This window comes from Melanotaenia boesemani, chromosome 20, assembly GCF_017639745.1.
Source record: "Melanotaenia boesemani isolate fMelBoe1 chromosome 20, fMelBoe1.pri, whole genome shotgun sequence".
NCBI lineage: Eukaryota > Metazoa > Chordata > Actinopteri > Atheriniformes > Melanotaeniidae > Melanotaenia > Melanotaenia boesemani.
In genome coordinates this window covers 2,253,647-2,270,778 of record NC_055701.1, presented here as the reverse complement: position 1 = coordinate 2,270,778, position 17,132 = coordinate 2,253,647, and the positions used below count along the sequence as shown (strand labels likewise).

The 17,132-nt window shown below is 43.5% G+C and overlaps 1 protein-coding gene across 5 annotated transcripts; it reads left to right on the top strand.

Moving 5' to 3' along the window:
* The first annotated feature begins 1,556 nt into the window (after positions 1 to 1,556).
* On the top strand, positions 1,557 to 10,251 carry si:dkey-87k14.1 (leucine-rich repeat transmembrane protein FLRT2). 5 transcript variants are annotated; one of them, XR_006008566.1, is made up of 3 exons: positions 5,927 to 6,014; positions 7,236 to 7,362; positions 7,590 to 7,678. XR_006008566.1 is itself a non-coding variant. In XM_041971050.1 (2 exons), the coding sequence occupies exon 2, from the start codon at positions 7,578 to 7,580 to the stop codon at positions 9,552 to 9,554; it is 1,977 nt and encodes a 658-aa protein (XP_041826984.1). In that variant the 5' UTR covers positions 1,557 to 1,644; positions 7,236 to 7,577; the 3' UTR covers positions 9,555 to 10,251. The 5 variants fall into 5 exon arrangements, 4 of the variants coding, with proteins under 4 accessions (XP_041826984.1, XP_041826983.1, XP_041826981.1 ...); XM_041971050.1 differs by lacking the exon at positions 5,927 to 6,014 and adding an exon at positions 1,557 to 1,644 and having other exon boundaries at positions 7,236 to 10,251; XM_041971049.1 differs by lacking the exon at positions 5,927 to 6,014 and adding an exon at positions 1,732 to 1,809 and having other exon boundaries at positions 7,236 to 10,251.
* The last annotated feature ends 6,881 nt before the right edge of the window (positions 10,252 to 17,132 follow it).

The window sequence follows — 17,132 nt, the reverse complement described above, 5'->3', positions numbered from 1 at the left end:
AGTGAGACAGACGTTAGAAATCTGTGCTGGAGGAGGTGGGACACGTAAGATCGAATAAACGATCTTATCTCAGGTTTTTCGGCTGTGATTGCACAACAACTTATAAAAATGACACACATGCTAACGTGTAACATTCGTGTTTACCTCTGCAAACACAGCGCGCTGCGCGACGTCACGCCAGGGCCGGGTCACGCTGAAGTGTGATGAGGTCGCATTTAAATAAAGTGAACAACCACGCTAAATAAAAATAAAAATAACTGGATTTTCAGATAGGTGGAATCTGAGCGCTACGACCTGCAGGGTGAATGTAGAGATATTTACATAACTGCTGCACACATTGCGTCATCACAGACCAGCCTACAGCAGCTCTGAGGGTCCATGTCTGCAACTTTTTTATGATCATCTTTTTATATTTATTTTATTTTTTTAAAGACTGTTTTTATTCAGCTTCTTGTTTTGTAATGAGTGGGTCTGTAATCTGGTCACATATCCAGGTAATCCATTCCTCTGCTCTGTTAATCCCTTCCTCTGAGCAGCTGTCCAGGTCGCCGTGGGTTCACACAGATTACCTTGACATGGCAGAAACAAGTGAGCCAGAACCACCACGGTCATGTTGGACTTCCTGAGCTGCAGCAGATTTAGTCCCAATTCTAATTTCATAGATTGAAGCAGCAGCAGATGTCATGTTTGACAGAGAATGGAGATCCAGAGAGCGAGAACAGATGATCCGAATCAGTCACAGATTAAACAGCAGCGTGTTGGAGCCTGCAGAAAGTTCTCATGGGGACACTTTTAATGTGTGTGGGTACCTGCTTCTCACCTGGTCAATAATGCAGCTTTCCATCATCGTGGAAGCCAAATGTTCACTGGAAGGAATTTGCCTTGAAGCAGGAGCCGTTCATTAAATGAAATCCACTAAATGTTCCTGCAGCCTGACTGGAAACAAACACCACAAACCTGAAACCTGCTGACTCACACGCAGACATCAGTGCTGGACGCTCAGACATCTGTTAAATAAAATGCACGTTTTCACACAATGTTGAAAATCAGTATTTGGTTTGACTTTCATCTGCTGCAGATAGTTTTCAGTCCCGATTCTTCTTCTGTCCTCCATGTGTCCAGTTTCTGCCTCCACGCGGAGATAAGCCAGGTTTCCAGCTAGCAGCTGTTTGGGAATCACCTTGTTGCTGCTGAAATCCTGTTTTCTGTCTGTTAGACTGTCTGATCTTTGCTGGTTTTCAAAGATGAAACTAAAGAAATGGGAACGGATGTGTTTTTGTGACAAAGAGCCTAAAGATCCATTTTAAACTGCTTCTTTACTAAGTTGTCTTATGTGTCGACACAACTCTAGCTCATCCTTTGAGACGGGAAGCTTTATTTCTGCATAAATGAATTATAAATCAGACTTAAGTGGCTTTACAACGAGACTGAAAATGCATGAAAAGCAGCACAAAATTAAAACATCCATTTGCGGTGCCCAGCAAACAGGTCTGACAGACCTTAAAGGAGAATATATAGGCTAGTGTGATGGAGATGAGATGAGTGGATGCAGGTGAGCTAATTGGGGATGAGGAGCAGATGAGATGAATGGAGAGCTGCAGCTGCTGAGAGACAAGAAACCAAGACCCCAGAATACAAACTGAAGTAAGTGATGAAACAAATGTAAAATAATTACATGATGTAATAATTACACGATGAAGACAACTTGGTTTCTGGGTTGAGCAGGGTCCTGTTCCAGAAGGCGGATTATGCTCAAACTGAGTATCTTGAGCTGTGGGAAACTCCGGGGTTGCTGTTCTAGAAAGCGAAGTAAGCCTTACACTGAGTCTGTTACCATGGTAACTAACTCTGTGGCGGGAACCTCCTTGCTTGCAGGTTCACCATAAAGAAACCCATAAAGTTTCTACCTGGGAACATTGGGGGCTGAGCCCACACCCTCATAGTGGAATCTCGGTGAACCAACGCAGTAAAAACGGCTTTTTATTTAAGCTTTCTTGAGCATTGTGTCACCTTGTTTAAAGCCAAATACTGTAATATGTGCTTCAGTGTGTATTTATTTTCAAGCTTAAACGTGACCATGTAAACAACATTTTTCCAGACATCTGCTGTTTACCTCCACCACCTGCTCTTTAGTGCACATCTTCTGCAACAAAAGGATGAACGTGAACTGTTTGCAGTCACTTGTAATTTTCAGAATAAAGATCATGCTGTAGTATTTACTGTCTCTATCATCTCATCTGTCTCTTCCTTCTTTCCCTACAGGCTTCATCACTGGTTTTCCTTTCATCATTTCCCTTCTTTCCTTCTTTCACTCACTGTTTTCTATCTTTACCATTACTACTTTCTCAGTGGTAAACTCTGAATTTTCCTTCCCAGTCTCAAACACGCCTGTCCTGGAGCAACACACACATACAAGAACCACCAACCTCATTAATACATAAAGTAAACACACACACAAAGGTGAGACCATGAAATGTATAGTAAGGAACATAAAATGTAAAACTCTTTAAAACTATTTACCTACTGACCAGCCAGTGACCTGGAGGTAAACAAAAACATCAGTAAATAACATAATAAAGTTGTTCTTTTTCTATCTGTATTTGAACTAAAGCAGAATCTAGAAACCAAACATCCAACACTATCCACACACACACTCACACCAGCGGGTAAACCAGCGAATTACGTAGACTTCACCACTGGATTTAATGTAAATGTGTAGAACAGAAAAGGGCAGGGCTAACGGTTTAGTACAGCTAATTTAACCTTCGAAGTATCAAGTACTGTCATGAATGATCCGCCTGATGTTCATTTAATTTTAAGACATACAGAGTTTAAATTATTTGTGGTTTACCTGTTTTGTGTGTTGGCCAGAGTCTTGCTGCCCATCGGCAGCGACCACAACTGAAGAGTTTCTCTCTTCTTTAAATAAAAACCACTGGATGTCCATTTTTGACCGCTAATAATGATCTCGAAATAACACCAGAGTTCAGATTAGAGATAAAACGCCGGGCTGTCAGCCAATAAAACACAGAGGATTCCCCACTTTCATAAAATTTCTCTATGATTGGTCATATTGTACCTGTGTTGCATTCACAGATGCCAGTTACAAATCTACCATCTTCTTTGCTTCTGGGGTGAAAAAACATTTGGCTTTGACACGTTTGGGGCTAGAGCAGGGAATGCCCAGGCCAGGCGAAGGCCCTCAAACCGGCAACCCTTAGACTACAAGACAACCACTCTACCCACTGAGCCACGCCACCCCTGGTGACATCTACTGCTTGCCTCTGGGTTCCAGCAGACTCCATTCTTTTCCCTCTTACTGAGTGTCCTCAAGGACCCAAAGTGTTCATTTTTGCACCATTGTGGGATTTGAACTCAGTTCTTCCATATGGGAGACAGGTGCCCTACCAGCTTCACCATCCAGCTGTTCATCCTGAAAAAGCCAGTAAGCCTGGAAGGTCAAGACAACAGTAGTACCAGTGGTCATCGGAGCACTGGGGGCCTTGTCCTCCACACTGGACAAGTGGCTCCAACAGATACCTGGAGAACCATCAGACATCTCCATCCAGAAGAGAGCAGTCCTAGGAACAGCTAAGATACTGGAGGACCCTCAAGCTCCCAGGACTCTGGTAAAGGACCCGAGCTGGAGATGAACAACCACCCACCCAGTCTGCACACACACACACACACACACACACACACACACATATATATATATATATATATATATATATAAATTAATCATGATTAATCACATCCGCGACTATGCCTGAAATCTGTCTATTTTTACTGTATTGTATCAACAGAAAAAGCTAAAACTCACTTAGGTTTTTTCTTTGCTTTTTTACATTATATGATCACTTTAGTTGTAATAATCAATTCAGTATTTCATAAAATCTACCAAATATATCTCATTTGTGCCCCCCTTTTCCAGGTCAGTTCTTCCAGCTGCCCCCCCCATCTAAACTTTTCTAGACCCGCCCCTGCATATCTGAAGTATAAATCTTTCTGCCACCGGTCAGCTACTCCGTTAAAAAGGAGAGTTCCCCTGATTTGTATCTCAGAACCTGTTCAAAGTTTCTCTCCACATTCAGGCCACTAAATGATCAGACCTGTGTCTCCAACAGCTGCACAGCAGCAACGATGTGGAGACAACGTCTCCTTGTTTCCTTAAGCTGTTTATCTGATGACCGGTAGATTTTACAGCTCTGTCACTTGAAAACCTCATTAATAAGTCAAAGTTATAGGAAATAAAAGCAAACAACATCTAACTGGAACAGGCTGCTGTTATCAACATGTTTCATTCTTCAGCTTCAGGTGACGGTGACGTGGATCTGACTGACATGTAACTTGCTAATTTAGTTTAATATGGCTAGCACGTCCAAAAACAATACTTTTGGGTAAATATGTGACGTTATGAACCGCAAACTGCTAGTTTCCTCCTCCTCAGCTGAACAATAAACAAACACAACAAGCAAGAAAAGCCGATCAGCTGATCACAGCCGGATCACAACAGGAGAGGGAGGGGGGAGGATGCTGCTGCCGTGCGTTACAGCAGACACAGAGACGACCAGAACAGTGACGTTTGTGCAAACTACGTGAAAAGTTTTTTTAAAAATTATTTTTCATAATGCAGGAAAAGTGTGGGTGTTAAAGCACCCTCACCCCCCACGGGTGTGACGCTCTTAAATCCATCCATAGAGCTAACCAGCTTGTTCCATGTTGCCTGTAGACACCTCGCCGTCATCAAAGTTGGATGCAGCGCATGCGTTTAATGTGTTAAAAATTTTAACACAATTAATTGCATAAATTAGCGCTGTTAACGCGATATATGTGGCAGGAATGCGGGTCCTTGGCAAATTTCTGATTTTCTGGTCCCTGCTTTTAATAAAATGTGAGAACCCCTGATGAACATCCTTAGCTGGTATTTTTGGTGTGTCCCGTTGGACACTTACATGGTCTCTTTATTTTAGCCGGTGAGAGCACTCACTCTGGCTATTCAGTGGACTGGTACAGGAGACAACAGGAAGCTAGCGGCTGACTTTAACATGTCACAGTCTCTTCTCATTTATCATCTCTATTTTATAAAAACAAGAATCATTTTTCCAACACTCAGAAAAATTGAAGACCAACTGTGGCGTAGGAACACATTAGTTATTTCTATTTATCTCAAATAAGTCAATCTTCTGCTTTTTCTGACTGAGTAGTGAGTTGTAGCGCCCCCTGCTGGCCCGGCGACACATTTTATTACATTATTTATTTCAACATCTAGATCACATTCTCCCTTCTTTTAAACCAGGTTATAGTTTTAAAGTGCCACATCAACACTTTTTATATCCATTTCTTTCTTTCCTTCATTCTTTCTTTCTTTCTTTCTTTCTTTATTTCTTTCTTTCAGTTCTTTCTAAATTTCTGTAATTGGTTTTTAAATTATCCAAAAAAGTTACGATTTTAATCGTTAAATACACGGGGTTGGCGGATGAAATAAGAGAGAGAGAGAGAGAGAGAGAGAGAGAGAGAGAGAGAGAGACTCATACAAACAGAAGCAGAGAGCGCGCGCAGGAGCACGGACACGTTGAGTCTCGTAGCTCCAGCAGGGACCAGGTATCCTGGAAGACTTTCATCGCAACATGGGCTTTCCATCCAGGGAAGCCGCTGGCGGGGCGGCCTGGACCTCTTCCCCGCTCCCCGCCGCGCGCACTCAGGTCCTCTGAAGTTTCCGTCGACTGCTCCGGAGCGGCGCGGCGCGGCGCGGCGCGGCGCGGCAGGCGCGATACGGCCGCAGGCGCAGGCCACCGCGGTGTGTGGAGGAGGCGCCAGGAAGATGCGTGGCAGACCGTTGCTGACCTGAGCTTCCTCCAGATCCGGGTTTGTTGGTTCGGAACCAGCCAGACGAACTGAGCTCCAGCGGCGGAAAGGACGGGAACTCTGAGCCCGGTGTGAGAGCAGCTGTTTGCGGGGAGACCAGCGGACCTGCGGGGCGTGAAGCGGCGAGACTTTCTGCTCCCATGACGGTGAGAAAACGGATGTTAATTCCAGCCCGTAGTGGCCGAAGTAGTTTTAAGAAATGATGAAATTATTTTTTTCTGTGTTTATATGAAACAAATAAACTTAACCTGCAGGGGAAAACGGGGGAACTGGTGGGTTTCTGCTCGTATGAAGACTTAAGCTCGTTTCAGACTGAAATGAACTGTGCAGATTCTGGTGCAGATTCTGTTTAAAAGGCGCAAACGGTGACGCTGCCGCTGTTTGTTGCGCTTTGCGGGGTGTTGCAGGACTGATGCCAGGAGCCTCTGACAGGACCCGTGCTGATGCCGGGTCACCAGGACGTTACATAAGGCTGAGCCGCCTTGGCCGCAAATCAATGCACTCAGTCAACAGGCTGCGCCGTTTATCAATAATAACAATTACTGATCTTTCATCATCATCATCATCACCTCCCCTGGAGCCTCTACCTGCCACTGTCAGCTCATCACTGCTGCAGGATCAGCTTTTATTGATGCTTTCTTGATTCTGGCTGGATGAAGGGACTTTTTTTTCTTCCTCTGTATGGATGCAGTGATGAAGGTGCTCTCCTCTTTATTTAAATGATGTGACCTTGTAGGAGCAGCAGCACCTTTCCTCTGTGTGAGAGGCCCACATCGATCTTAGTTGTGTCCCTGTACGAGGAATTTGTCTCATCTTATCTGTGCTGACAGGCAGCGTTCATCAACCTTCCTGCAGTCTTCTCCAGCTCAGCCAAACTTAATGAATCAGGAGCAGAGAAGAATGCAAAGTCTCAGTTAACAATAATGCTGAGCAGGAATCTGACTTTGGACTTGCTTGTCTGGAATCATCTTGCACATTATCTGACAGAATAAACCTGCTGCAGATTTATCCTGAATGTTCCTGTAAGTTTGTTTGTTAGTTTGTGTGTGTGTGTGTGTGTGTGTGTGTGTGTGTTTGATTAAAAAAAACGTGGTTCTTGGGTTTCAGGGTGAGATTAGTCCTCACATCTCTGAACAAACTCCTCAAACTTGTTTCTGTCTCACACCTTTTGGCCTAAGTATCTATTTAAATTCCTCCTCTGTGTGTGAGGAATGAGTAGTCTGTAAGCCTTTTGTATGCACTCTGCTCTGCTTCTCCAAATTAAAAAGCCCTCTGTTGCATTTGTGGGATGCAGGAAAATAAATCATTAGCTGTTTACATGCATTTGGAAGGAATGAAGTTTGATTTTCTCATTCTTCCTTTTGCAGCAGGTTCCCGGGTCCACATGAGAGGCCAGGGAGACGTTTTCTTCTATGGGATCATCGGAGGATGACCCTCCAGCGTGTACGTAGCTCCTTCAGGGCTTAGCGCCATGCGTAGAGCTCTACAGGCAAGGTGGACACGATGTGATGGACTCCATTGTAACCAGCACAGCGTTGGGTGGTGGCTGTTGAAGGAATTATATTAATGAACTCTTTCCTGCTGTGTTGGGAATCTCTAAGGGATTACTGAGGACCATGTGCAACCACAGGCCGGATTTCCTGTTTCTGATCATATTTTTGTGCTTTTTTCTCTGATTTGTTTTCTGGACATCGTCTGATCTGTTGGAAATGGAGGTACAGTGGCGCTTATGGAGTAAAGACTGGACCTCCTTCGTAAGGCCGTGGATTCCCATCCTGCTGGGCCTTCATCTCCAGTTCTCTCGGGCCTCTAACTGTCCCGAGGAATGCCGCTGCGATCGGACCTTCGTTTATTGCAACGAGCGGAGCCTGACCTCAGTGCCTATGGGAATCGGCGAGGGTTATAAGACCCTCTACCTCCACAACAATCAGATCAATAACGCTGGATTCCCAGCAGAGCTCCACCACGTGGCTTCTGTGGAGACTGTGTATCTCTATGGCAACCAGCTGGATGAGTTCCCAATAAACCTGCCCAAAAACGTAAAAGTTCTCCATCTGCAGGAGAACAACATTCAGACCATCTCCAGAGCGGCTCTGGCTCAGCTTCTGTGGCTGGAGGAGTTGCATCTGGACGATAACTCAATTTCTACCGTGGGGGTGGAGGAGGGAGCTTTCCGGGAAGCTGTGAGCCTGAAGATGCTCTTCCTCACCAAAAACCACCTGAGCAGCGTGCCTATTGGCCTCCCAGATGATCTGAAGGAGTTGAGGCTGGATGAGAATCGGATCGCAGTCATCGCAGAGGAGGCGTTTCAGAACGTCACCCGGCTGGAGCGCCTCCTGTTGGATGGAAACCTGCTGACAGATGAAGGGATCTCACCTGGGACCTTCCAGGACTTGGTCACTTTGAGGGAGCTGTCTCTGGCTCGGAACTCCCTCACCTACCCTCCCCTGTCCCTTCCCAGGGAGGTGCTCGTCAAATTAAGCTTCCAGGAAAACCAGATGAGTCAGATTCCTGAGGGAGCGTTCTCCGGGTTACGTAAGCTGGAGAGGTTGGACATCTCCAACAACCAGCTGCAGTCGCTGCCGCAGGGCGTGTTCGACGGCCTGGCGAGCCTCAGACAGCTCTTCGTCCGGAACAATCCGTGGCTCTGTGACTGCACCATGACATGGGTGGTGTCCTGGCTGAGATCTCTTCCCACCTCCCTGAATGCACGCGGATTCATGTGCCATAAACCGGAAAAGTTTCGGGGAATGGTGATCCGGGAGCTGAGCGCTGACTTGGTTCCGTGCCCACAGTCCACTTCACGAGCCAACACTGCTCCAAAACCTTCAGTGTCTGCTTCCACGGACTCCCCTTCAGCCACTCAACATGCCTTCTCCTCCTCCTCCACCCGCAGACGCCCCATCCCTACACTTCCCACCCTCTATCCCATCTACACAACAAGGGAGGAGGGAATGAGGACTAAGCAGCCTCTGCAGGTCAAGTTCACCACACTAAATGGGTCGGCCATCCACGTGAGCTGGATGGCTGCCTTTCCGGTCACTGCCTACAAGGTGACCTGGGCCAGGATGGGCCCCAGTCTGACAGGAGACACGGTCAGGGAGAGGATAGTGGGTGGGGATCACCGGGGGATCCGGCTGTCTAATCTTGAACCAAAGTCCACCTATCGGATCTGTGTCATACCCTTGGATGAATTCAATAACTACCGACCCAAGGACGACACGGTGTGCACCGAGGCCGTGACCACAGCAGCCTTTTTCAGCCCCGACAACAACAACCGCCGGCGTTCAGGACCCGAGCAGGCCTCGCAGAGAGAAAGCGGCTCGCCCTTTCTGCTGGCCGGGCTGATCGGTGGAGCCGTGATCGTGGTGCTGGTGGTCCTGCTCGGGATCTTCTGCTGGCACATGCACAAAAAGAGCCGCTCCAAGTGGAAATACAACCGGGGGCGTAGGAAAGACGACTACTGCGAGGCAGGCACCAAGAAAGACAACTCCCTCCTGGAAATGACTGAAACGGGCTTCCAGATAGCCTCGCTCAACAACGAGCAGCTCCTCAAGGGAGAGTTCCGGATTCAGCCTATTTACACCCCTAATGGGGGTGTCGGCTTCAGAGACTGCCCCCCTGGGAACAACAGCACAGTGTACTGCAAGAACAACGTTCAGGATGCAGACTTCTGTCATTCGTGATGGTTTTCCAGAGCATCAGGAGCATTTTTACCCACACTTTACTGAACTGTGTACAGTGTTAATACGATTTGTCTTCAACTGACGTGATTTATACAGCTGACTGGAAGAGATCTTTTATAAAACCACATGGTTTTATAAGTTATTGCCTTCTGAAGTTGTGTTGTTTCAGTTCAGCTCAGACACACATAAAATCAGGATTGTGAAAGACAGTTCCACCACTAGAGGGAGCAGTTTCCTCTCAGCCACAGCTCAGCTGCAGCTGCAGAGATGTTTGCTGTTAGATTCCTGCTGGAACATATGCAAACCGTTTCCTCAGCTTCACACAGAAATGTAAAGGTCAGTCTCATTAAACAGGCAGAAAGTGGCAGGCTGCAGAGCCTCCACCTGCTTCTCAACATTAATACGTTATCACAGCCGAGGGGTCGAGTTTGATGGTGGGAGTCCCACAAGGAGCAGAATAAAAAGCACATCAGCTGTACGTTTAACCCGTTAGGATCCAACTCGCTCTTTGGTTCGGCATCCATGATGTTAAATGTGCCTTGAAGTTATCAGCTTATAAAAATGTTTCTGAAATCTATGTTTTTGCACAATATGTAGAACTGTACATAAGTTTCATTGAATTGCTGTTGAGTAAACATTTTGCTCATTTGTTTATTTATTTACCTCATGACACATTTAATTAAAATATATCTGTGAAGTGAGTCTGTCTAAGACTTGAGCCCGGTGGGGGGTGGGGGCCGGAGATGTCCATGATGTTGCAGTTTGACCATCTTTAAACTACGGGAGCATGGAGCTGTCATCCAAATAAAAAGAAAATTGGGACCTTATGATGTGATGAGCTCCCTTTTTTTTTTTAATTTGGTGACAGCTCCATGTTTCCGTATTAAACCTGTTAGACAGGTCAGTTTTTATTCATCAGAGCTTTAAATAAGGAAAAAGACTCTGAACAGACCTTGAACGCACCACCTTCTTCCTCCTCATAGCATCACGTTGGTACATTAGTGTCACAGCTTGCAAAGGAAAACAGGAAGGTTGTGTTTACAGTCTTTAAAATGTAGGAATTTTGCTATGTTGGTTAGAAACTGCAAAAACTACTAAAACTGGCCCAGCAGAGGTTTTTTATATAAAAATAACTTTTGGTCATAATTATGTGCAACCCGTGTAGAGACTTTTATGTCCTCTCAGGTCATTTCAAGCCTCCATTCTGGTTGCATTTCCTCATAAGGGAAACAAGTTTTTCTCTTGAAGAAGTTTGGAATTCAACAGAATAGAGACAAAATTATCACCCTTTCAGGATTTTAGAGGACAAAACAGTCCTCCCCCCAAAACTGCAAAAAAAAAAACCCACACACACATTACACGCTTATTTATTTTCTGCTTTCTCCTCTTTAAATCAGTCAACTTCACTGCTAATGAAAAATACCAAATAAGACTAATTTAAGACAAATTGAAACCTTTTTTTGTAAAATAACAAATTTTATGTTTTTTTATTTTATATTTTGTTGTTGTAAAAACAGCTACATTATGTTCTTAAACTGGCATTTAAAAGGTTAAAATAATTTCAATAATCTGGGATAATCAGAATTTTTAATGTAATGACTTCATCTGCAATGTTTTTATAGCCGTTTCGGAGAGATTTTTGTCCCCTAATGAGGAAGAAAATTATGACACTAAAAATAAATCAAAATGCATCAAAATTAGTTTTGTTAGAAACTTTTGGTAAACTTGAGACTCATCTTTAAATAAATTCCCAGTCACCCCAAAATTTACTTTAAGGTATATATATATATATATATATATATATATATATATATATATATATATATATATATGTATATATATATTTCATAAAAATGCAAAAATCATGTGATCAAACTGTCAGTTAAAGAGTTAAAATCATATATAATAATGAGATATTTGGCTTTTTGGTGAGTGATTTAAGGAAAAAGCGGGAAAATGATTAATCTGTGATGCTTTTATAGCAGCTTTGAGGGAAATGACTGTTTGTCCTGTTTGGTCTAAACTGAAGTGATCCAGAAATATTGAATTGAATTCCTTTACAAGGCAGAGAGATAATCTGATATGTTTAATATTCTCACCTCAGCTTGTAAGATGAGCTGAATTTAATGAAAACAAGTTACTCTGACCTTAAATGCTGGATTTTTCCGTTCCACCTGGGATCAAATGTTTTCTGCCTTTTTAGATCATTTGTAAGTCATCATGCACATTAAATGTGCAACTGAGTCAAAATATTGTTAAATTTATTTTTCTCACGAAATTTCAGGGTATTCGTTTGGTGAAAGAATAATTCATTGAATGTAAACATCTTAAAGTATTCATTGTGCTACAACATAAAATGGGTTATCATGCTGTTATTATACTGGTCCAGTCCCTCAACTAACATCAGTTCGACTGCTTTTATGTTTTTTGGATTTATTTGTTCCTTTCTGAGCATTTTTTGTGGACCAACACTGAGAGCCATATTTCAGGCATAAGGAAGGTAATGTGGGTGCAGAAGATGCTCCTATGGCTGGTACGTTAGCATTTCTGACCTCTAATGCTCAGAACCTTCAGTCTTTCCTGTTTCCAGGTCCATCAGCTGATTCAGTAACAAGAACTTGTTATAATTTTAGTTTTTTCCCAGTTTAAATGGAGATGTCGGATTATTTTAGCTTGAAACGCAATCCAAAAGAAAGTGGATGAAACCATGATGGGGTTCACACATGAGTCACGAATAAAAACACAAATTTTTCCATGTTAAACCTCCCTGTGATGCATCCTGTAAAGCAGCAGCTTGTTTGAGGAGTTCTTCCTCCTGGTTTTTCCTCCTGGTCTTTTTTATCTGGTTTTTCCTCCTGGTTTTTCTTCCTGGTCTTTTTTTTCTGGTTTTTCTTCCTGGTCTTTTTTTTTCTGGTTTTTCTTCCTGGTTTTTCCTCCTGGTCCAGTCTGCAGCTGATGGGATGAAAACTGAGTTAACGTGGACTCACTTTAACTTCTGTAACCATGGCAACCCTGACAAATGAAACAGAGAAAATGAACTGATTAAATGATGTGAGTTTTTAGTTTAATCTGATCATTTCATTCTTAGTTTACACTCCTTATGCTTACAGAGAAAAATAAAAGCTTTTAGTCTTTTTGAATGACATCTCACATGAGGGAGATTTAGTCTGAACTTCTAATAGTGAAAATGAGAAAATAAATGTTTCTTCTCCAGCTGCCCATCAGATGCAGACGCTGGTTTTAGTTTCTAACCCTCAGAAATGGGTTTTAGTTGATGAAGTTTAAGAAAATGACGCCTTTAAAGACTTTTTCTGAGGATGTTCTGCTCGGTTAATCTGCTTTAAGTTCAGAATTCATCTTCCCTCCTCGTCACAGCTTCAGTTAAACTTTAATCTTTTCTTCTCTGAAAAACCTGAATGAAGTTCAGATAGATTGGAGGTTTTTCTGCTTCTTCTCTTCCTGTCTGAAAAAAGGAGTAAATGATGAATCCTCGGAGACCTGATCCCGGTTCTCCAGGACAAAAGGATACGATTTCTCAGACTTTTATTAAACGTGCTGGACAAGATTTCATCTGGCCGACGACACGGGCTCAGGTTTCTGTTCAGGGAAGTCGACACCAGAACTTCCACAAGTTTCTGTGGAAACTGTCTCACAGCCAGACATCCGCCTGTTAGCAGTCTTCTTCCTCATCTTCCTCACAAATTCTTCTTCTTCCTCGTTCTTTCCTTTTCCCCCTCTTCTTCATCATCCTCCTCACATTCTTCTCTTTTCCTTGTTTTTCTTTTGACTTTTTTCTTTCGTTTAACTTCTTCATGGTTTTTTTTTTTTTCTCATTTTTTTCTCAGCATTTTCTCCCTCACCCTCCTCTTCTACTTCTGCATTCTTGCATTTCTTGACGCTCTTCCTCTTTTTTTTCCTTCTCTCTTCTTTTCCTTCCTTTTATTATATTACAGTATTGATCTAAAAAGTACATTTTCTACAGTTTAAAAAGGTAAACAAGCTGAAGGAGGTTAAACTTTCTCTTTTTCCTGCTACAGATTTATAAAAGTTGAACAAAGATTTTCTGGACCCACGGAGCCGACACACAGAACCAGGTGAACGTATAATAACAGTAATTTCTTTACAAAATAAATAATAACAGTAATAATAATGAACTTATGCGCACGTCCTGAATTGGTTAAGATGACTGGAAGTTTTTTGAGGTGCGAGGGATGGTGGAGGTTCAGGGGATGGTGGAGGTTTGGAGGATGGTGGAGGTTTGGAGGATGGTGGAGGTTCAGGGGATGGTGGAGGTTTGGAGGATGGTGGAGGTTCAGAGGATGGTGGAGGTTTGGAGGATGGGGCTGCTAGGAGAACAGATCAGCAGCAGGCATTTTATAGAATAAAATAAAAACATCTTTGTTTTAAGAAAAAAACAAACACCTTATTTTCATCTTTTTTCTAGATTTCAGCAGCACCTTGTCGCATTCTGTCAAAAAGCTCTGGTTCAGTTCCTGTTTCATTAAGAAAAAAGAAAAATAGAAACCTTTGCTGCATGATATTTGAGGGATGGAAATCTAGCTGATGGTTCTTTACTTAAAATAATCATTTCTAAAACTGCATTTCTGGTAAAAGCAGTTTAATAAGCAATTAAATGAACACAAACTTCTCAACTTTACATCTTGACTCATCTTAAAGATCATGATGTGTTGAGATGCAGATAAAGCCTCCACAATCATTCAGGTTTTTATTGGAGAGAGAAAACATTTCAAATAATTCACAATCAGCTCTTTGTGTGTTCGAGGAGTTAAAGGTTTTATTTAAAACCAGGTACTCAGGTTAGAGACAGCAGGTGTTTCAGTTAAATTGATCCACTCTTCCAGAGATAGATTCAGCCGGAGCACTTTATATTTTTGTGGTTTTAAACCAACTGAAGTGCTCACGAACTAAATAAAGTGTCTCTTCCGCTTCACATTGTGGTGGAAGCATTAAAGCCCTGTGATTCCCAGGAATGTTTGGTTTCCATTCCTGCTGGTCATTACTGTGGTCAGCTTGCATTAAATTGCGTTAGAGAGCTGCTAACAGCCTCTTCTCCTTCCTCACACAAACACAAACGTTACTGCACACCTCAGCACACACCTAAGTATTGATCTGTGGAGCTCCAGTGGATTATGAAAAATGGGCTCCAAACTTAATGACACTTCACCTGAGATAGACTGCCTCTCTGCACAGCTCTGCCAGGGAGGTGAAAATGCGTGCACAGGGAAATCAGTGGAAAAATGTTGTCCCAACTCGTCCCTGTATCTTCTTGCATTGATTAAGTGTTGGAGCAAAGATATAAAGGAATAATTTATGCAGTAAATGATTAATGGATTGAAGAGTGGAGGGTCATTCAGTGGTGTTTCAGTCCCACACTGCAACCCATGGGGCAGACGTTTCATCAGGGGTGGAGAAAATGTTTGTGCTATAACAGCATTGTAGATAAGCCTTCATTTGCTCTGCAGAAACATTACCCATTAATTATTTATTTCAGCAGCATCATCCCAAAACAGTGTTTGAGTTAATGCATATAGATAACCCGTTCAATAAATATGCATGAATCATAACAGAAAAACAATCAGAAACATGTGGAACTGAAATATAGAACACGCTCTATCATTTCTACACTCACTTTGACTTTTATATGCAAATATAAACACAATAAAGCACAGACATCCATTTTTACATTTCAGACTTGCAACATGTCCCAAATGTCAAACCAGTCCAAAAGTGATGGTATGGGGTATGATCAGGGTTCTATGAGGGTATGGGGTCGGATCAGGGTTTGATGAAATGGGATTGGATCAGGGTTCTGTGATGGTACGGGGTTGGATCAGGGTTCTGTGATGGAATGGGGTATGATCAGGGTTCTGTGATGGTACGGGGATGGATCAGGGTTCTGTGATGGTACGGGGATGGATCAGGGTTCTGTGATGGAATGGGGTATGATCAGGGTTCTGTGATGGTACGGGGATGGATCAGGGTTCTGTGATGGTATGGGGTCGGATCAGGGTTCTGTGATGGAATTGGGTATGATCAGGGTTCTGTGAGGGTATGGGGTCGGATCAGGGTTCTGTGGCAGTACGGGGATGGATCAGGGTTTGAAGGAATGGGGTTGGATCAGTCAGAAAGTGGTCTGGAATCCTCCATCCTGACTCTAATCTTAAACCCTCCACTCATGAAAACCTGACCAGAATGTCAACCTGAAAACTTCCCACTGAATCCACAGAGGAGGTGCTGTGTGAGCGCTCATCGATTCTCCTGCAGCGGACAGACGGTTCAGATGGTTCTGTGGAAGAACTGCATAGTTTCTGATTCATTAGACGAGTGAGAAGCATTCACCCCCCTCCTGAACCCCCCTCTTACTTGCCTCCTAAAGACACACACACACACACTCCCTAAAGACATCCCAACAATTTAGCCTATTGACAGCTGTGGGCTCTCCACAGTCGCCATCCATCAATAACTTCACTGATCGCTGCAGCAGCTTGTTTACTGCCTGCTTCTAATTCTGAACCAGCCCTATACCTTCACTTCCAGGTTTTTAGAGACTATACTCAGCGTGACAGGCTTAGGGTCCTTGCATCCCATCTATGATACCACTGCTGCCCTTTTTATTTGTTTATTCTTTTTACTGTGATCTCAAAAATGACACCAAACTTCCACTTTTCTCTCCATGATCATCTTTTGTTTCCACCCTACAAATTCAGCAACTCCATCTGGTCTGAGTTCTCTAATGCCCCCCCGGTGAAATCCACTGGCAACAGGTGTAGTACACCAGCAAGGATAAGAACAATTACACTCATGACTTCCGGTTGAACACGGGGACGTGAGGGCAGGTAAAATACTCTTCCACTGGGCAGGAGGGCAGGCAGGCCAGGAAGACAAAGGCAGGGAGAGCTGGTGGGAACTGCTGAGATCAGGCTGAAGCAGTTCTCGGGCCGAGTAGAGCAGACGATCTGGCGCGGAACTGCTGCAGCTTGCGGCTTGATAAGCCCAGCCTCTTGATTAGGAGATCTGAGGCAGGTGTGGTAGAAAGATCCAAACGGGCCCATGCACCTCCTGCAGCTGAAAGCAGTTAATCTGAATAGGTGCAGTTCCAAAACGCTTACCAACTCAACCAACCCATGACAGTGTGTCCAAACTTATGACTGCTTCTGGATGTTTTGTTCAAAGTTCGATGAAACATGTTTGAAAAACTGAGCTACAAACAAGAATCATCCTCATCAAAGAGGAGAGAAAAGAGAAAACATGGAGAAAGATGGAGACAGAAAAAAACAACTTTTTTATGTTTTCTTGATTGAAATCAGCGATGAAGACGTTTCTCAACAGAAGATTTACACCAAAGTTTGTTGTTAGATGGTGGAGGGAAGAACTAAGCTCCTCCCCCTTTCTGGTTCTGATCCTGATCGAGGTTTTCCTTCCTGGTTCTGATGGAGGTTTTCCTTCTTGGTCCTGATGCAGGATTTCCTTCCTGGTTCTGGTCCTGATAGAGGTTCTGGTCCTGATGGAGGTTTTCCTTCTTAGTCCTGATAGAGATTTTTCTTCCTGATTATGGTC